Here is a 21,144-nt window from a genome sequence, read left to right as displayed (position 1 = left end):
ATAGGTGTTCATCTGGCAGGCACAGTGGTGCAATTGCTAAAGCTGTTGCAGTATCCCAACATGGTCCAGACTGAGGTCTAGGCTGAGGCCGTTTGGTGAGGACTTTGCATGTTCTTTCTGTGTATGCATGGATTTTCTGTACCCCTACTTGGAGTCCAAACACATGCCTGTTAGGTTAACTTAATCCGTTCGTTCAAACAGACCACAGTTTGTGAGACTGAAGGGTTGTGAGTCTAACCAGGTAGTCAGCAGCACAGGAGCACCACAGGGGACGGTACTCTCACCATTCCTTTTCACTCTGTACACCTCAGACTTCCAGTACAAGACAGACTCCTGTCATCTGCAGAAATACTCGGATGATTCTGCAGTCGTGGGGCGGATCAGAGATGGACAAGAAGATGAGTACAGGAAGGTGGTGGACCGCTTTGTGGCATGGTGTGGAAACAATCATCTCATTTTGAACGTGACTAAAACAAAGGAGATGATTGTAGATTTTAAGAGAAACAGGAATAAGTCAAAAACTATTACTATCATGGGAGAAGAAGTGGAGGTGGTGGAGGAGTATAAATACCTCGGTGTTCACCTGGACAACAGACTAGAGTGGAGATGCAACTGTGAAGCCATCTACAAGAAGGGACAGAGCAGACTGTACTTCTTGAGGAAGCTTAGGTCCTTTGGTGTTTGCAGCAAGATGCTGCATATCTTCTATAAGTCTGTTGTGGAAAGTGTGATCTCTTCTACCATCATCTGCTGGGGAAGCAGCATCAGAACCAGGGACTTAAAAAAGCTCAACAAGCTGATAAAAAAGGCTGGCTCTGTTCTGGGGACTCCTCTGGAACCTCTGGAGATCATTGTGGAAAGACGGATTCTTCATAAAATGAAGAACATTATGGAGAACCCTGATCATCCTCTTCATGAGACTGTCCTACAACAACAGAGTGTCTTCAGTCAGAGGCATCTTCAGATCTGCTGAAAGATGGAGCGCTACAGGAGATCCTTCCTGCCCACAGCCATCAGCATCTACAACGGCTCTTTGAGGAAACCTTCATAATATGAGCTACAACAACATTTAATTTCCCTTTGGGATTAATAAAGTATTTTTGAATTGAATTGAATTGAATTGAACTGTTGGGGAAAGGCCCCAGCTACCCTGTGACCCCTAACAGGATGGTATGGTAAATGGATTTTGACTTTGTTTGAAATCTGAAACTTAGCAAAAAGCTCCTCCTGTGCTTCATAAAACATAAACAAATTGGATGTATTGTCAGGTCCAAAGCCATTACTTTTATAGAGCAATGAAAGCTTTTCAAGTTCAGATGATAAGGGCCATGGAAATTAAATTGGTGTAATATGACATCTCTGTTTGGTCTTATTGAACTTGTGCATTTTAAGCAGTTGTACGTAATAAATATTTCCTAAAAGGATGCCAAAAAAGATGATACATGAATAAACCAACAGGTTCCACGCTTTTATTTTTCTTTCCCAATGTTTACGACTTTGGTTGGGTTCTGAGGAAGCCAAATGCACTGCCGGTGAAGTCAAAACAATGAGTTGATTTCCTAAAGGTTTATGGAGTTTTGCTAGTCTGCTAGAACTAAAGGTCAGCTCCAGGACAGATTTGGCAAGCTTTGAGTTTATTTAAGATCTGACTGATGTTCACACATTGTGAAAGGCATGTGTAAAAACCTTCTTTTGTTTAATTAGACTGCTTGAGTGTCAGGAGGAAACTCCAGCTTCTGAGGAACAAAGCTGGGAGTATCTTTGCTGGGACCTGGATCTGTGTGTGCAACGTTCACTGGTGCTAAAAGAAAGCAACCCCTCTCTTGCATGTAGTCAAGCGGCTGGATGTCAAGGGAAGGGTGAGAAAAAGAGCAAATTAGTAGATAGAAAATGAGGATGTGCTCAATGGAGCTATAAAGAGATTTAAATATGAATCTGAATGGTGTGGGGTTCACTGCAGCATGGCGGCACAGTGAGAGATAGAGTGGAGAAATATGGCGTAGACAGCTCACAGTGAAGGAGAAATGAAAAATCACCCAACATGACCACTGCTCTTGGCTTCTGGCCATCTGACAGCTCCCAACCAAATGTGTAAATGTGTGTTGGGGAGGCAGTTTTGTTTGGATGCAAGAGATGGCCTGTAGGCATGTTTTATTTAGACAGATGTGTCACAATAAGGACAGTTTTACAGTGCAGCAATGCACATATAATTAGCCTGAAAGAGTTTGGGGATTTTTATAGAAGGGAACACAGCTTACGCTTTCTGTTTACTCACAACTCTGTTCCTCTGAGGACGCAGGTTTTCCCCTTGAGCCAAAGGCAGTTTTTCAGAGCTCTTTTGTATTCATTGTGAGCAGTTATTGCCCTCTCCCTGACTGTGGGAGGGACGGGGACCAGGCTGAGCAGGTGGACTGTCACATCCTGTATTATGAGGAGATGGCAGGAGGCTGTGGCTGGTGTGCACTGGTGTGTTAGGACATATTTCACATCCATCATTTTATTTTTTTTCCCCCTGAGAGTAATTAACATGAACTTCAGCCGGTAATAACTCCAGTGATGGGTATGTAATCATGTTTGCTGCAGTGTGTCTGGTGTTGCACAGAGCGTAGTTGCAGCAGTTCCTCTTGTATAATTATTTTTGAAGATCTAGTTTACAGAAAAACCTTCAGAATATTTATTTGATCATTTAAAAGAATATGAAGATTTCTTCTTAGTTACTTTGAGTTCTTTAAATGCCGAATATTTGCTCTGTATATTTTGAGAATTTCTACCTGCAGTAAATAAAACAATTAATAAGGATCACCTGGTGCATTTTTCACTGTTCTTGGATGATTTGATGGCTAAATGCTGTATAATCCTGAGAAGACGGCTTATAAAATATACTGTATGCCAACTTGCTTAATTCAGTACTGTCCCATATTCAGACCTCCTTAGCTTATCATATTTTTTCTCATTACAACCAAAGAACTCTAAGTAATTTACTAGGATTTTATTTGATAGACAACAACCCAAAGTAGTGCATAAAAGGATACAGAAGGAAAATAATTAATGGTTTGATTTTTGCAAAAATAATTAATTGCATGTGCATTTGTATTTAACCTCCCTGAGTGATGAATTTGTAAACCAACTTCTGGCTGGAATTACAGCTGCAAGTATTTGTGGAAATATCTCTAGCAGCTTGGGAAAAGACTGGCATTATTTCCCATTTTTATTTGCCAAACACAAAGTACTTTGACTGGACTGTTCTAACACATGAATGTACTTAGATCCATTGTAGTTCTGGCTGTATGTTCAGGGTTGTCGTCCTTCTGAAAGGTGAATCTCCACCCCAGTCTCGAGTCTTGCAGCCTCTAACAGGTTTTCTTCCAGGATTGTCCTGTATTTAGCTCCCTCCAAATTCCAATAAAGTCTCACCACCTTCCCTGTCCCTGTTAAAAATGGATCCCCAGAGCATGATGCTGCCACCACCATGTGGGTGGTGTGTTTAGGGCAATGTACAACATTGGTTTGTTGTGTTACACAGCGTTTTGTAAATAGGTGCAAAACATTTACATTTACATGAGTTATAGTTGTCCCTTCGACAGATTCCCACATCTGAGCTGTAGATGTCTGCAGCTCCTCCAGAGTTTCCATGGGTCTTCTCTGATTAATGCTCTCCTTGCTTGGTCTGTCCGTTTTGGTAGACGCCCCTGTCTTAGTAGGTTTGCAGCTGGCCTATCCTTTGTTCATGTTTAGATGATGGGTTGAACAGAGCTCTGTGAGATCATCAAAGCTTAGGATATTGTTTTCTAATCTAACCCTGCTTTAAACCTCTCCACAGCTTTCTTCCTGACCTGTCTGCTGTGTTGTTTGGTCTTCATAATGCTGCTTCTTCACTGATGTTCTCTGAAACCTTTGAGGCAGTCCTGTTTAAACGTTTTGCCATGCAGGCCAAACTTGTCAAGTTAAAAGCAGTTAGGGGAACAAAAATACATATTTTTTAAATAAAAAAAAAGACATTTTCTGCCAAGGAAGGGCTCTTGAAGTGGACCCAAATGCAGACAGAAGCAGCATGATGAGTACAACAGTCATTTTCTACCGCTTATTCCATAGTGGGTCGTGGGGGAGCTGGTGCCTATCTCCAGCAGTATATGGGCGAGAGGCAGGGTACACCCTGGACAGGTCACCAGTCCATCGCAGGGCAACACACAAGCAACCATGCACACACTTATTCATACACCTAAGGGCAATTTAGAGACCAATTAACCTAACAGGCATGTCTTTGGACTGTGGGAGGAAGCCGGAGTACCCGGTGAAAACCCACGCATGCACGGGAGAACATGCGAACTCCATGCAGAAAGACCCCTGGATGGGAATTGAACCCAGGACCTTCTTGTTGCAAGGCAACAGTGCTACCAACTGCGCCACCGTGCAGCCCTATGAGTACAACAGTTTAATAATAAAAAAAAGAAAGTGAAAACTTACAGTTTAGCATGAGCTGGCAGAAGCAGATATGAATATATGGCATGAATAAAAGATTATAAATCAGCAAGGAGCAAACAGAACTGAAGAGTACATATATGCAACAAACAGGTGAGGCAGGGAGACGGACTGGCATAGCACAGGTGATATGAATGAAACTGATTTCAAGATGACGGTGGCAGTAACTAAAACATGAATAAGCTGAGTAGAGATGCAACAAAACAACCTAATCAAAGGAAACTCTTACAGATGTAACAGAACATAAACTAAAATTCATCAAGAACAGAATACTAGAATAAGTAAGAAGCTAAACAAATAAAGCACCACCTGAAGAATCAAAAACAATAATGATAATCATAGGAAAGAATAACAGATGCTGAAAACCCCAAATACTTAAGAATTGTGACAATTTTCATGTGATTTATTTATTTGTACCTGCTCAACAATAAAACTAAAATAATGCGATACTTAAATGAAATGAACAATGCAGTTTGGTTTTATTAGAAACTGGATCTGTAAACAATTGTAAAAATAAAACATTAAAGGGTTCATAAAAATGCATCTGTTTTCCAAATCTTTTTAGATTGATTGTTTCCTATTTTTAATGTGTTTTAAGTTACTAAAATGAAATTTGGGTCACGTTTTCTTCTAAAACGCCTGCTGTATTTGTGAAAGTGCAATGAATGGTTGCACCCAAGTCTGCTTCTGCATAAAGGTCGCTGGATGTTTATGAACCTGTTTACTATTCAATGAAAATAAAGGTAAAATGGGGTAACAAAAACCAAATACTTACCTAACACTTCGATGTTAAGTTGAACCTGTCAGTGAAAGTCGCCATAAAAACAGCAAGTGTTGGTGGGCTAAATTTGTACTCTTCTTGACTTCAATGAAAACATCGTTCCAAGGGCCGAAAATAGTTGCATTTTGCTGACATTAGATTACACATAGCTGTTTACTAGATGATTTCTGAAAGCAACTGCAAAGGTTGAGCAGGACTTTATTTAGGGGTATCACAGTAAATATGGGTTTAATACAAATCTACACATGTCCACTGACAGTAATTTAACTCTGTGTTTGTAGGGTGACAAAGTGAGAAGAAGCGCAAAGGGTATAAATACTATTACAAGGCACTGTACACAAAGTAAAAAATACACTGGCTTACATGAATTGGTGGTGAAAAAAACAAAAAATAGGAGGAATTATACAGTGTGTGTTTTTTATTATTGTGCATCGTTTAGTTTTAATATTGTTGCCATTGTCTCACACTACTGCCCAGTTCACGCTGAGAGCCAGGAGCTTACCCACTTTGACTAATGAACACACACCATAGTAGCAATAGCCTACAGATCAATAAACTCACCGGAAATCTCTTTCATTCACCGAAGCAGCACACACGCTCACAGATACAAACACCATTTTTATACCCTGGGAGAAATTATCATACAGAGTCTACAGATGGCAGAGGGGAGAGGAGGAGGATGATGATGAGGAGGAAGAGGAGGACACGGAGGAGATGATTGTGCCACCATAGCCAGGAAGATTGTAACACCTTAGCAACAAATAAGCCAAGCCTCCCACTAAGGAGGAGCCACGTAGGACCACAGGCAGAAGAATACACACACTTATTCACACAAACACAGAGAGGCAGCTGAAGACAGATGAAGGATGATGATGAAACCTTTCTCGCAGCAGCGGCGTTGATGCACAAAGAAACAACACACACACTCTGCCTTTCCCTTTATTTCTGTTTGTCATTTCTACTTAACCTTGCCTGCTTGCCTCTCCCTGTCACTGATCTTTCTTCCCGCAGTGTCCCTTCGTCTAGCAGCTTTTCCATCCTGTGTGTGGGTGCGCTGCTTAACCACCAGTCGTTACCCGCCAACCAAACCCTCCCCACCCCCCCCTTCTCCCGCCTCCCTGGCATGTGGGGAGGAGATGGAGATGTGATGAGCAATAAAAAGTGGGGCTGGTCTGATTGAAGCAGGAGAAAACAGAGTCAGAGAGAAAATAACGGTAGGTAAAGCAAAGAGGAGAAGCAGAATCTTTCCGCATTGTATGGATTCCATATTGGATCAAGGAGGGGCTTGCTGAGGGAGGGGCACTGAAGACTCCTGGTGAAACGCTTAGTGTGAGGGAGAGGAGAAAAGAGACAGGAGGAGGGTGGGTGTGTGATGTGTACCGGACCCACTGAATCTGAGTGACAGTGCTTCGGGTGGAGGGCTTTGGAGAGGTGACTCACCTCAGCGCCTCCTCTATGTTGCCATGCTTAGCAACAACGCTTGATGCGCTCGGAGGACTGAGGTGCTCCAGGAGTCCGAGGCAGGGGCGTAATGGACAGCTCCACATTTCCACCGGGGCTCCTGCTGGCTTCTCCTCATGATCCCCTCCAGTCCTCCTCATCAGCGAGGCTGCACGCTCTGAACGGATGCTGCTGTCCACACACATGTGAGACTCACCCATGATCTCAGCTTGACTGCATTACAGTTTGTGTGTTCTGTGGCATGCTGCTAATGAATTTTCAACTGTCCACTAAAACAGCTGCTCTTCCTCTCGTTCTTGATGACGTACACTGCAGGGCACTTGTTATTCTGATCTGAATCAAGGCTTTTTGCTGCAAGTGAAGAAGATGAACTCAGCAGCTCTCAAGAATGGGATGCAGCACATGAAAAAAAGGCTGAATGAAAACCTGCCATCAAGAAGGATTCATCGGGCATGTTGATGAAGACGTGTGCCTGAGAAGTGGTTTGCGTCTGCAGTGATATCTTTTAACTGGCTGTTTCCAGAAACAAAAGAGCTGCCTGAGCTGCACCAGCAGTAAGCTGATAGAGTTTTGTTCAAATATTGAAGATGGAGGAAGATCAGCAAAGAAATCAGGGACCGAAATAAAGAAACTTTAAAGCAGGAATTTGGGGGATGGATGAAACCAAGGGTTGCTCTGCTGTTGAGTCTTCCAAAGAAAAAGTTCCTCTTCCTCTATCTAAGTTTTTTGTCTCCGTTGTGCTGTGGGAATCCTTCATACCTCAACAAACTGGCAAACTTGTTCATGGTCTTCTGTCCAGTTTCATTCATTGACCGGGAATCCACTAAAGCCTGACCACATGAGTGGAGGAGGCGCCCTGCAGCAACGCACCACCTACCTCATCTCCCTCACCTTGGTGAAGGTAGAGGCTGTAGAGGAGAATGGAGGGGAGGCCAAGAAAAGCACCCAGGAGAAGGAGGGGGAGTCCAGCCAAGGAAGAAGTCCAGGGGAAGAGGTTGAGGCTGAAGCTGGAGTTCCAGCACTGGCTGAGAATGGAGCCGGGGTGGTTAGAGGAGAACCACAAAGAGGTCAGGAGGCAAAGGTTGATGAATTCAAGGATGGAGAGAGAAAACATCTCAGTCCTCAGAGAGATGCCATAGATGATGCAGGTAAAGCTCCTGAAAAGCCACCACGCAACCTCTCTATCCCCTTACCTGCCGAGAGAGGGACAATTCAGCAAAAAAAGTCTTCAGATGTAGTTGAGTCAATGCAATGCCGGTCTCCATTACTGATCACAACACCACCAACAGAACTGGCGGAACCCAGCTGCACTCCAACCAGGACAAGCCTCCCCATCCGTCCAGCAGGACAGCGGCCTGTGAGTCTGCTGAAGTCTCACAGCAGCGTGGCCACACGTGGCCGTGACTCCAGGGATGGTCGGGAACGTAGCCCTACCTCGGCCCAAAGCCTCGATCGAAAGGACTGCCGCGTAACAACGCGGTCGCCAGGCCCCTGCAGGGCCTCATGGGCCGAGGCGAGCCGGCCCGAAGCTTGGAGGGATCTACGTGCTGAGGTTCAAACTGGGGTGTCTATGGACATAGGAGGTGGTGTGACTGCAGTGATGAGAGACATCCCGAGGAAGGATCGGCTGAAGACGGGATCAGCCTCTCTACCTGCTCCTGCTAACCAAGTCCCAAAACCAGCACGCAAAGGTAAAAGCCGTACACTGGACAACAGCGACCTGAACAGCCTTTCTGAGGAGCTGGGGCTGGCCAGAGATGGCCAGCCGGTGCAGCAGGGTCAACGGGGCTCTGCTAAAGACAGGAAGATGCTCAAATTCATCAGTGGCATTTTCACAAAGAGCAATTCTGGGGCAGGAGGGCCAACATCCACAGCACCTCCTGTCTACATACAGAGAGATTCCAGTGAGGAAGAAGGTAGGAGGTCACAAACACATCACTGTCACCTCTACGGCTCTAAACCCACCCTTCATGAACCTCCGTTAGTCTTATCTGCAGGGTATTACTGCCGTACATCATCAGAACATAGATGCAGAGGCATCCATTTGAAACAAGACAGGCTGAAATTGGGTGGGGTTGATCTTTTTAAAGAACCCGATACAGAAGGCGCTTACAGGCTGTAATTCTGTCACGTGGCTAAGGGCCATTTTCCTGCCGCCATGTGCAGCTGGATCCCAGTGATATTCGAAACACGCTTTGGTGCGAGAATTGACAAAAGAATGTGTTGAACGGTCTTAATCTAATTCTCGTCAGAGCTGGGGCAGATTTCACACCGCTACAGGGGTAATCAGCCCTCGCACACACATTGACACTGACACCTCAAACAGATGCACCTCAGCAGCTTTCTCCCTGTGTGGGTTTAAATCTCATAATGAAGGCAAAGAGGAGAGGAGCCAGTTGCACTGGCACAGAATATTTGTTGACTCCACAGCCAATCGAGAACATTTCTAATCCCATCTTTGATATTCCACCCACCGCACCTTCTGCAGCTGGAGCTTCCTTTCTCCCCTCTCTGCCTCTTTGTTGCAGTCAGATTTTATTTAAATTCACAGCAAAAGCACATGTAGCGTTTCAAGGATTTGAATTAAATAGATTTTTAGATTTGTGTACGCAGCTGTAGCGTCTAACAGAGCGTGCCTTTTACAGACGGAGCAAGCGTGGGTTTTTAAGTATTCATTCACTCATTGTGTATTCCCGCTGTTTCACATGCACACATACAAGTAACAAGTCTAGCCCTACATGCACGCATACACATGCACGCACATGCTCCAGGCAGGAGGAAGTGTTGCCATGGCAACCACCAGACCTGCCGCTCGTGGAGGGAAGAAGAGGAGGTTTGTGTGACATGGTGTAGGGTATTCGAGAGAGTTCAAGGTTTTACAGAAATTTCACTGTCAGCCACTGGTCACATGTTTGCTGGATGGTTGAAGTGGAGGTAATTGGCTTCCTGTGGAAATGTGTGCACCGAAGCAGCTGAAGGATCTCACTGTCTAATCACTTCTGGCTCCAGCACCCGCCCGTAAAAAGGCCTTTCAGTTAGAAAGACACAATGAGACAGACTGTGTGTGTGTGTTTTGTGGTAGGAATTGCCCTTTTTTTAGCAAAGAGGCAGACAGCAGCAGCAGATCACATGAAAGCCTGTTTTCACCGGCTGCATTCGTCTGGCATCTCCACAGATTTATAATCAGACTCAGTTTTAGTCACTGTTTGTATTGGAACGACACAAATAACACAGAGTACAGCAGGCCTTGTATCTGTTATTCTTTTTTTTTGACAAAATCCCCAGATCTCCTGTCTGAATATTTCTGTTCCATACCTTTCCATCATCTTTTTGTAAATATTGAAAACTATTATGAATAAGAAATGATAAAACTAGTCAACACCCACGGGATCTTTCTTGGATTGAGACAGTTTCCTTGAAACCGAGGCCTTTGTGTCTCTGGCCTTTGTTTGGGAGCTGACATGGAAGAATTAGGATTCACTTTAAGGTACCAAACCACTGCCAACAAGTAGATCAAGGGTGTCCAACTCCAGCCCCGGGATCTGGCGCCCTGCAGGTTTGGATGTGTCTTTGCCCTAACAGAGCTGATTCAAATGACTGATTTACCTCCTCTCCAAGTTTTGTGAAACCTGATAATAAATAATGAATTTGATGAAGGTGTGCTGAATCGGGGCAACATCTAAAACATGCAGGAGATTTGAGGACTGACTTTGGACATCACTGCAATGATTCTGGCTCAAAAAAAAAAAACACACAAAAACTTGACTCAGAAAGATTATGACCAGTAAATTTTTCCAACTGCAGTAGATAATCTGTTTGCATCCCCACCTTTATAAAATGCTGAAGCTAAGGGGCATATTTTATCAGTTTCACACATTTTTCAGTGGTGCTTGGACGTGTACCTTAAGAGTCAGGTGATAATTATTGGGGGCTTGCCTGGGATCTGAACCCAGAAACTCAAAGGCCACAAAATGTTGTTTTTATTAATAGTTTCTGTTATCTGGGGTGAAAGTAAGTCAAATTAGTGTCCCATCCATGGTGCAAATATCACATTCTCTGCAATCAGAGATGGTATGCAAACTTTGATTTTTATAAGGGGTTCTTTAAACTACTTTCAGTCTAGTTTTTCAGTCATCTTGAATTAGTCGGCCCATTTCTCACTGATCTCTGTGATGGGATGCTTTACTATTTGGGTTAATAAGCAATTGAAAATGGTTTCTTAATTAAATAGCCAGCGAGTGTATAATTATGTATTGTAGTGTGAAAACATAATTAAACGTAGAAACAAACTGTAGCAGAATACCACAATGGCCACCCACAGAGAAACGAGTTATTTTCATCTGCTGTTCCATATGATGCATCATCACTCCACATACAGAGCTGTCCAAAGGCCTACATCCAAAGCTTCTTGTGTCATATGAGTAGGTTTTGAAGTTATACGTCATGTTTATTCCTTTTTAGAAGATGCTGGCCAGCAGGGGGCCATTTTGGGTCACTTTGTTGAGGACAGTTGTTTTTGCACCATATGGGTTTTGGTACACCTTGGGGTTTAAATCTTGGCCTGGATCTTTCTGCATATTCTCCTTGTGCATGCCTGGGTTCTCTCAACGTACTCCATCTTCCTCCCACGTAAAAAAAAAAAAATCCCCAACCAAAAGTGTTAGGTTAATTGGTGTAGTAGTCACAGTAATATAATGATGATTTAATAAACAACACACAAACAAATAAACATGAAATTCAACAACCTAAAGGGAGATTGTGAGGGTGTGGAGAATGAACATTCAGATCATCTTTAGTTGATTAATGATTTAACTTTATCAAATAGTCTCTCTCCATGACAAGCGAACTCAAAGTTTTCTGAGCAGTATTTAAATTCAGTATTTACATTTTCTAAATACCTGTAACAACATTAAGGATGGTTTGGAAAGAACAGGTGAAAATCACCAAGCTCTGAAACGTTCTGATGCCAGAAAGCAGATTTAGTCATAGGACAGTAAGGAGGAGTTTCTCCACTTGGGTCCAGCTTGGGTTCCATCTGCTCTTTCTCTTTTTCTGGGCTGGAAAGAGGGTCAGCCCTGGCTCACACATCTGCCATCCACCCAGGGAGGTTACTCCCGGGCTCAAAGGCCGTTTCCATCTTGGCACATGTGTTGGATGTTCGGCAGAACCTATCTAAAAAAAAAAAAAAACTCCTTCCTTCTAGTAATTACTGTGAATAAAAACAAGGAGATCACTTTTCTGTTATGGGGAAGTTTCAAACACTTTTTATAGTCTGTTTCACTTCTGCTTGCCCACTTTACAATGACTCAGTGTTATTTTGATCGTTCTATTAGGGCATACGTATAATTATCAATTAGGCCTATGTTATTTTATTCGAGAAGAGAGATAGTGTGAAAATCTTAAACATTTTGAGCAGCAGATAAATTAAACCACCCAGTAAGACCTCAGTAACACACAGCTGTCTCTCGTTTAAAGGATAAAGAGCAGTATGGTTGCGCCCTACTGGAGTCCCTGATGTGAGTGAAAGGTTATATTCATTACAGTGACCTCCAGGACCACCCGTGTACCCCATATTGCAGATGTGTGATTTATCACCCGTTCCAATAGGCAGTTAAGATGGCTGCCATCCTCACTGCGTATAATCAACATGATGAATCCCTCCCTGTGTTTGCAGCTCACTGAATATTTGTCTCTGCCTGTCTTTATAGTAAATATTGCCAACAGTCAGGAGTGGATGCTGAGCCGATCCATTCCGGAGCTGAGACTGGTGAGTGCCCATTACTGCAACTGATAGATCACACTCAGTTCCCAGTTTGTTCATAATAAACTGATTCTGTGTAGGAACATTGTAGAGAAACAACTGTAAAGAAGATAGTGTTTTTATTTTTTATTTTTTTTGTACAGTCCCACACAACAGGTACCATTTCAGCAGATAATGTCTACTGAGTTGTTTGTGTTTAAATGATGTTACATCACTATAAAAACTGTTCCATAGTAAAGCAGTTTTCCTATTCTTAACAATGTAAGTTAAAGCTGTAGTCCATACCTTTCTTTAGACCAAGAGAGAGAGAGGACTTTTTGTAAAATGAACCCATTTGGCTCCCCTCCCTCCTCTTCCACAGTTATCTTGGTGTTCAAACTACAGACTGACATCACATGTAATGCAGATCTGGTGAGCATTCAAGCTGGCGCCATACTGGCCTATTATAAACATAGCATACTACATTAATCTACAGCATTATTTGTGTTATTTAAAAGAATATCGTCATTATAACTCACTGAAATCTGTTGATAATGGTATATTACTGGAGCGACTGCAGAACTGGGTCGGTCTTTCTGATACAGCATTTTGCTGGTTTGTGTCTTACTCAAAGTACAGACTTTTCTGGTGCCAATAGGTAACTTTACATCAGAGTTAGCAAAAATCACATGTAAGGTTCCCCTAGGTTCCATCCTAGGACCCCTCCTATTCAATATCTTCATGCTCCCCCTAGCTCAGACCATTACAAACAACATGATAAGTTACCATGACTACGCAGATGATACACAGCTCTACATTACAATGTCACCAGGTGACTATGAACCTATTTAAGCGTTAGATAGATGCATGGGAACAAATCGATGTGTGGATGTGTCATAATTTTCTTCAGTTGAATAAAAACAAAACTGAGGTCATTATTTTTTGAGGGGTCGGCACACAGCTTCAATAACAGCTAGAAACCACAGATCAGACCCAAAATCTGGGTGTAGTGATGAACTCAGACCAGAACCTTCAGAACCACATAAAGACAATCACTAAGTCAGCTTTCTATCACCTGAAGAACATTTCCGGGATTAAATGATAAATGTCCCAGCAGGACCTTTTGAAATTCATCCATGCATTTATCTTTAGTCATATTGATTACTGCAACAGCGTCTTCACAGGTCTGCCTAAAAAGTCCATCAGACAGCCGCAGCTGATCCAGAACGCTGCTGCATGTGTCCTCACTAGAACTAAGAGAGTAGAGTGTCATGTTTGTGTTTTTAAGGGATGCAAATGCAAAGCGGAGCATAAAACTGTTTGAACGGGTTTAATGATGAATGGTAAAGAAAACCTACAATATGAAATCCTGCAGCTCTGGGAACATGGGGCAACAGAGGTAAGAAGTCAACAGGCATGGAATAGGCAGCATCAGGGTAGAAATCAGGAGGAACCAGTGGCAAACAATGAAACCCAGAGAGGATAAATACTGAGGGAAGTGGGGAATGGACCAATGAACTGAGGAAGCTAATTAGGGAAAGAATCAGGAGCCTAAATAATGCTGAGGGAGAGTGACTAATTAACACAAATGAGCAGGGAGTGCGGGGAGGTAACAGAAAAAACATCCAAATGAACTGAAGCAACTAACTAAAGAACATTAACAAGGGAAAACCAGATCTATGAGGAAAATATAAACCAACACATCTAACCAGGAGAGTAACAACACACCTAACAACAGAATAAATCTAATAAATCTGAATGAACTGAAATAAAGCAATTGTCGAACATGACAGTGAAGAGAAGTAACAGAACTCAAAACTCAAAAAACCCTGAACACAGGCAGATCATGTCACTCCAGGTCTAAAGTCCTTCCACTGGCTTCCTGGACATCAGAGAATAGCCTTTAATACCTTTGTTAGTTTATAACTCACTGAACGTCTTAGCACCAAAACACATTAAAGATCTATTGCTGTTGTATCCACCTTCCAGACCACTCAGGTCTTCTGGTTAAGTGTACTCTGCATCCCCAGAACCAGAACCAAACATGGAGAAGCAGTATTCAGTTTTTCTGCTCCACTAATCTGGATCAAACCTCTAAAAAGCTGCAAAAATGCTGAATCCCTGAGTTCCTTTAAATCAAGGTTAAAAACTCATTTGTTTTGATTTGCTTTTAATTGTTTTATTTAAACTATTAACTGAAACATGTTGGTAAAAGTTTCTACTAGGGTTAAAGATTAATTAGGATTTTCCATCTTGGAACAGACAGCGTAAAGGACCTCGCTGTCCTCGGTGAAAAGCAGTTCACTGTAAAAGACCTCTCTCCAACAGACTGTGGGCTGAGCTGCGCTCTCCTAGAAGAAGTTAGGAGGAAGGTACAGAGCACTAGGAAATCTTTGACTCTTGGTCCAGACATGGACCAGTTTTAAAAGGAATATTCTCCCATTATTGAGATGCATAATGGGTGAAAACTCTAAGGAGTTGCCTCGTCCCCAAAGAGACATGTTTGATTTTATGTTAAAAAAATATGGGCCTAAAAGGATCATGTGCATTCATTAATTTTAGTCTGTAGTCCATCTTTTTTTCATGCCACTGCAAAGTACGTTTTTATGTTTTTTTGGCAATGGACTTCGTACTTGACAAAGGACTTTTACTCTGTCTAAACTTTCTCTGAGAAGTAGAAAGAAGCCGAAGTTTTGGGCTCCATTTCAAATCTTCAGGCTAACTGAGATGCGGGACCCCTTTCATGCACACTGTGCACAAACCTGTTGACTGATGCCTCCGGCCGAATGAATACACAAGTCTACAGGTCAAAGTTGTTGGAACGTGTCTCAGATTTGTTTAGCTGAAGAGGCCAGGTGAGGGACTACAGTAAAGTTATTATTCTCACAGATTACCTTCCTCACGTCATAGAACATGGTCAGATAGTCAAATTTTAGCATTACTTCAAATATTTTGACAGTTTAAATGTACTGACTGCAGCTTTAAAATACCTGTCCAAGTTATTTTTAATTTTTAACCTAATCCATGGCTTTCTAAACAAAGAACCATCCGCTGTAAAAGACTTAAAATAAAATCCCAGTTTGTTGCAGAATTACAATCTCATCTTGAAAAATATAGAAAACTTCAGCCTTTAATTTGGGTGCATTTTATTCACTAGAGAAAACAAATCTCACATTGAGAAAAAATTGTTCTTTTAAATTAATTTTAAGTTGATCAGTAAGTGATGAATTAACTGGCAATCCATGGCATGCCAAGAAGGCCACTGTCTCCTATCCCCTCTTCAAAACAGGCAAAACAAGAGAGCATGCCATTCAATTAAGGCAGATGTGGGAAGTATGTAATTGTGCATATCCACAGTGAGAGCAATGATTAAAATCTTTAAAACAGCAGCAACTGTGACAAATAAGGTTAGAAGAGGCGTGCAAACATCTCCTAAGATCATTTAGTAGCCATAAGATGATGTCTACATACCATTTGTTTGTTTTTTAGCAAATAATGATAAACATGTGGAGTTTGCTAAATGTTAAAGAGACTTTTACGTTAACTTAGTGCTTTGACCAGATGGGACCAAAATTTACCCTTTTGGGAATAAACATTCCAGGTGGGGTGTGTTTAAATTATTGCATGAATACAAGGAAAAATATCTCTTTCTCACTGCTAATAAGTTGAAGGATCTGTGAAGCTGTGGGTCTGTTTCTCTTCAAAATGCCTCAGGAGCCTGGTTAGAGTGCATCTCTTTAAAATAACTGGACTTCCTGAATATAAATCAGGTGCACGTTGCCAGTAAACTAAGAATTTGTCTTTATTGGGTTTAAATCAGCCTGTTCCATGACCATCTCCACCTCCAGAACTAAATCCTGGAGAAAAGCTGTGTGGGGGTGGGGGGGAGAACATAACCGAAAAGAACCTTAAAGAAGACCAAGGAGTCTCGATGATCTGGAGCAGTGAATCCTAATCTGGGGCTCTGTAGAACTCAGGGTTCGGTGATTTAATGCCAAAGAGACCATAAACATATTTGCAAATATTGGAACACACTAAGATAATTAAAAGGACAAATTTAACTTTAATTTTTGTTATGTGCTGCTTTTACACAAATATCTGCATATTGAGTGTTTCCATGGAAGTAACAACAATTCACTTTATTTATTTATTTTGCACCCAGCATTGCCGGCACTCATTTTCACTCTTCATAATGAGACCAACAGACGCATGCAGTATCCTGAATCAAACCTTGTGGACATCCTGGACCAAAAAGTTAGAAAAATATTTCATCTTTCAGCTCAGATGTGCAACACAATTATGGAGGAAATGACTCATTTTAAAAAAGGTTACACAGAGTGATTCTGAAGACATTAAAATAACTCACTGTAATAATCTTATGAGTTTTCAGGCTGATTTAGAAAGAGAAAAATAATTCCCAAAAGTATGTTGACCATAGACTGCTGGACCCACTATGGAGGAAGCGGTAGAAAATGATTGACTGACTGACTGAGTATTGACAAAAAGGGCACTTTGCAGAACAAAGTTTACTGTCACAATACGAGCAAATCTAAATAAGATACTTGATCTAGACTTATTCACTCTTGATGAAAGAGGTCTGAAGCCAATAATCCAGAGAGAATGACCCCTCTCTCTGTGTGCACCAACCTTGTGAGATGTTATAGAAGACTCTAATGTTCTGTGGGTTTTGTTGTAACATATAAACAGCAGGTTATATTACTGGTAAAATCCAAACTGAAGGTTGTCTAGACTGCAGTCATGTGCGTGTAAAATGCTGACTGCTAAAAACAACTCCACATAACGTCACTCCTGATCTAAACGTTAAAATGCAAGTTTCTGCTGCTTCAGGGTGCAGAGTGAAGCCCCTGTTATCTCTGTCACCTTGCAGCAAGAAGGTCCTGGGTATGAATCTCACTTGAGGTCTCTGTGTGTGGAGTTTGCATGTTCTCCCCATGCCGGTGTGGGTTCTCTCTTGGAACTCCGGTTTCCTCCCACAGTCCAAAACATAACTATCAGGTTAATTTGTCTCTTCATATTGCCCTTAGGTATGAGTGTGTGTGCATGGTTGTTTGTTCTGTGTGTCTCTGGGGTGGACTGGCAACATGTCCAGGGTGAACCCTGCAGGAAATGGGCACCAGTCCCCCTCTTTGTGACCCTGCAAAAATAAGCGGGTAAAGACTATGGATGGATGGATGTTCTGGATCAATATTCTACCGAAAGAAGCAGAGATTACCCATTTTCAGTTTATTGGCGAACATCAGTATTTAATAAACATGCTTCACTTTTGTAAAGAGTGATGCCATGCACTCCAAAAAGGCTCCCAGGGTCCCTGGATTAAAAACGGGCCCTAAGCATTACGTATTCTCCACCATACTTAACAGTAGGCAAGTGGTATAAATCCACAAACTCCTAAACCCACGTGGAGTTTTTGTTACAGAAAAGCTCAATTTTGGCTTAACATGGTTCCCATAGAAACTTCCACACATTTAGGTTTGTGATGGAAGGATAGAAAATACTTTTCCCTGGTTTTCCTCTTTTGAATCACCTGTCCCCTCTGTCCAAAATATAAACATATTGATCTTCAGAACCGTTGTTTCTGCTTCAGGTGGGTGTAGATTGCGGAGTCCTGGCCCCAGGAGTTTTCTTTCCTGTTTTGTTTACCAAGTACAGAGGTATTTTTAGCCTTGCTTACATTTGATTGCACACACCAGGTTGCTCTTTTTGCTGTTGTGGTATATGGTCCTTAGGATGGACCAGTCGTTGTCTTACTTGGAAAAAACCCTCCTCAGGGAGGACTGCCACATTTATTTTGTCATCTACGTATATGTTTTATAGATAACATAGAGCGAAATATTTCAAGCCTTTCTTTCTTGTAATTTTGATGATTGAGGCTTACAGATAATGAAAACCCAAAATTCAGTGTTTCATAAAATTAGAATATTATTTAAATCTATAACAAGTAATAAATTATATTTTAAACAAAAAATGTCAAGCTTCAGAGAAGTATGTTCATTTCTAAGCACTCAATACTTGATTGGGGCCCGTTTTACATGAACTACTGCATCAGTGCAGCGTAGCATGGAGGCGATCAGCCTGTGGTTCTGCTGAGGTGTAATGGAAGCCTTCAGGTCATCTGCATTGTTGGGTGTCTCTCCTCTTCCTCTTGGCAATACTCCATAGATTCTCTGTAGTGTTCAGCTCAGGACAGTTTGATGGCTAATGAAGCACAGTAACACCATGTAACAGTAACACCAACTTCTGGTGCTTTTGGCAGTGTGGGTTGGTACCAGGTTCTGCTTGAAAGTCAGCATCAAAATAAAGCTTGTCAGCAGAAGGAAACATGAAGTGCTCTAAAACATTCTGGTAGATGGCTGTATTGAGTCCACACTTCAGAAAACCCAGTGGACCTGAACAAGCAGATGCCATGGCATCCTATTCATCACTGACTGTGGAAACGTCTCACTGGACCTCAAGCAATGTGGATTCTGTGCCTCTCCACTCTTTCTCCAGACTCTGGGACCTTGATTTCTAAATGAAATGGAAACTTTAATTGGACCACTGAGCCACAGTTCAGTTCTTTTTCTCCTCATCTCACGTAAGATGCTTCTGACGCTGTCAGGAGTAGCTTGACATGAGGACGCAACATTTGTAGCCCATGTGTACAATGATCTGTGCATAGTGGCTCTTGGTGCACAGACTCCAGTGTCAGCCTGAATGGATTTTGCTTGACAATCTTCTCAAGGCTGCAGTTATCTCTGTTACTGGTGCCCTTTTTTCTACCAAACGTTTCCCTTCAACTCAACTTTCCATGAATATGCTTGGATACAGCACTATGTGAACAACCAGCTTCTTTAGCAGTGACCTTTTCTGGCTTACCCTCCTTGTGGAGGGTATCAATGACTGTCTTCTGGACACCTGTCCAGTCAGCAGTCTTCTCCATGATTGTTTAGCCTACTGACCCAGACTGGGAGACTATTTATAGGCTTAGCAGGTGTTTTGGATTAATTAGCTGATTAAGTGTGACACCATGACTTTCCAATAGTTAACTTAATTCACAATATCCTAATTTTTGGAGTTAGCTGTACCTGTACATTAGAAAATATTAAAATTATAAATAATATTATTTAGTAATGAGTGGTTTACAGTTAGACTGTTAAAAACAGGATGCCTCCTTGCATTAGGGAACGTAATTAGCACAGTAGTGTCACTCTTGCGTCCATGATCTGACACACGCCATGTAAATGATATAAAGCAGCAAAAATAGAGCTTCAGTAAGAGACAAAATTAATGCGACTTCTTTTGAAAGTTCCAGAAAAGTTCTTATCATGTTGTCCCCTAAGCTGGGGTCCCAACAAAAATCAACATGTGAAAAAAAAACTGAAAGTCTGATTTAAAGGTTTTAATCAAGTCTGACAGTTCAGTTCGAGATGTTCTTCATCATTGACCCTGAAGAACCTTTTCTTGTTGTGTTTCCTTCCCTCTCAGGGTATTCTAGGCAGCTTGAAAAGTGGAAAGTCTGCACTGGTGAACAAATACATCACAGGCAGTTATGCTGCAATTGAGAAGCCTGAAGGTAAAAACTGTGGTTTGTTTTTTAAACCTGTGCAGTTTTAAAAGTAGTGAAGAGCTCTCTGATTGGCTGTTTTACAGCTCTCTGCAGAGATGTGTCTGTGTTCTTTGTTCAGCATGACATGCGATCATGTTATCATCCCCGATCTGCTAAACAACTTGTCTGTTAATTCCTTTGCTCCTCTCAGGTGGAAGGTATAAAAAGGAAGTGCTGGTGGACGGTCAGAGTCATCTACTACTGATCCGAGAGGAAGCTGGAGCGCCTGACGCACAGGTGCTCTTTGTGTGGTGTGCTTGTGTGTTTAACATAGGCCCGTAACACCTAAATCATCTGTACGGATCTAATGTCTCCCCCTGCTTTGGTTTTCCAGTTCTGCAGTTGGGTCGATGCAGTGATCATGGTCTTCAGTTTGGAGAATGAAGCCAGTTTCCAGGAGCTTTACCAGCTCTACAGCCAGCTCAGTGCACACCGCTCTGACATCCAAGTCATTGTTGTGGGAACCCAAGGTACTCTCATAAATCACATGACCTGAAGTTAGTTTACAATTCCAAGATTAACCTTGGCTTAACTCACAATGCTAGATGTATGTAGCACAAATAAACAGTTCTTCAGTCAGAACTGACTGGTTTGATTCCAGGTTCTGTGTCTGCTAAGGGAACACTTTGTTCCAGAGTTATTCTAAATCCAACGTGCAATACTAAGCTTTCATCTAAAGCAAAGTTGGTTTTTCAGTTCCTTAAAGTAATTCTTGCTTGTGGGGAAACACTTAAAGGTAATCTGACACTGCTTTCAGATGGTTTCCCAGTAAAGTGGATGGAAGGCTTCATTTAGAAGGAAAATACATTTTCACATGAAATAACAGATGATCAGGTTCCCACACAGTCAGATCAGGGTTCCCACAGGGCATGATCAGGGATCCTGCACAGCCGGATCAGGGTTCCCACACAGCCGGATCAGGGATCCCACACAGCCGGATCAGGGTTCCCACACAGCCGGATCAGGGTTCCCACACAGCCGAAACGGGGTTCCCACACAGCCGGATCAGGGATCCCACACAGCCGGAACGGGGATCCCACACAGCCGGATCGGGGATCCCACACAGCCGGATCGGGG

General features: G+C 42.3%; 1 protein-coding gene across 5 annotated transcripts in view; it reads left to right on the top strand.

Moving 5' to 3' along the window:
• Positions 1-21,144, top strand: part of agap2 (ArfGAP with GTPase domain, ankyrin repeat and PH domain 2) — a 49,062-nt gene that overhangs the window by 7,515 nt on the left and 20,403 nt on the right. For 2 of the 5 annotated variants that reach the window (XM_047369124.1, XM_047369117.1), the window contains exons 2-5: positions 12,430-12,488; positions 19,947-20,034; positions 20,219-20,304; positions 20,402-20,537. In XM_047369124.1, coding sequence (XP_047225080.1) covers positions 12,430-12,488; positions 19,947-20,034; positions 20,219-20,304; positions 20,402-20,537 — 369 coding nt within the window. Of the gene's footprint in view, positions 1-6,404; positions 8,638-12,429; positions 12,489-19,946; positions 20,035-20,218; positions 20,305-20,401; positions 20,538-21,144 lie in introns of those variants that run through there. The other 3 variants (XM_047369095.1, XM_047369102.1, XM_047369111.1) reach the window with 3 other exon arrangements.

The sequence above is a fragment of the Girardinichthys multiradiatus genome, chromosome 1, assembly GCF_021462225.1.
Source record: "Girardinichthys multiradiatus isolate DD_20200921_A chromosome 1, DD_fGirMul_XY1, whole genome shotgun sequence".
Classification (NCBI taxonomy): Eukaryota; Metazoa; Chordata; class Actinopteri; order Cyprinodontiformes; family Goodeidae; genus Girardinichthys; species Girardinichthys multiradiatus.
The sequence above is the reverse complement of the archived record's forward strand: the minus strand, read 5'-3'. Positions and strand labels throughout refer to the sequence as shown.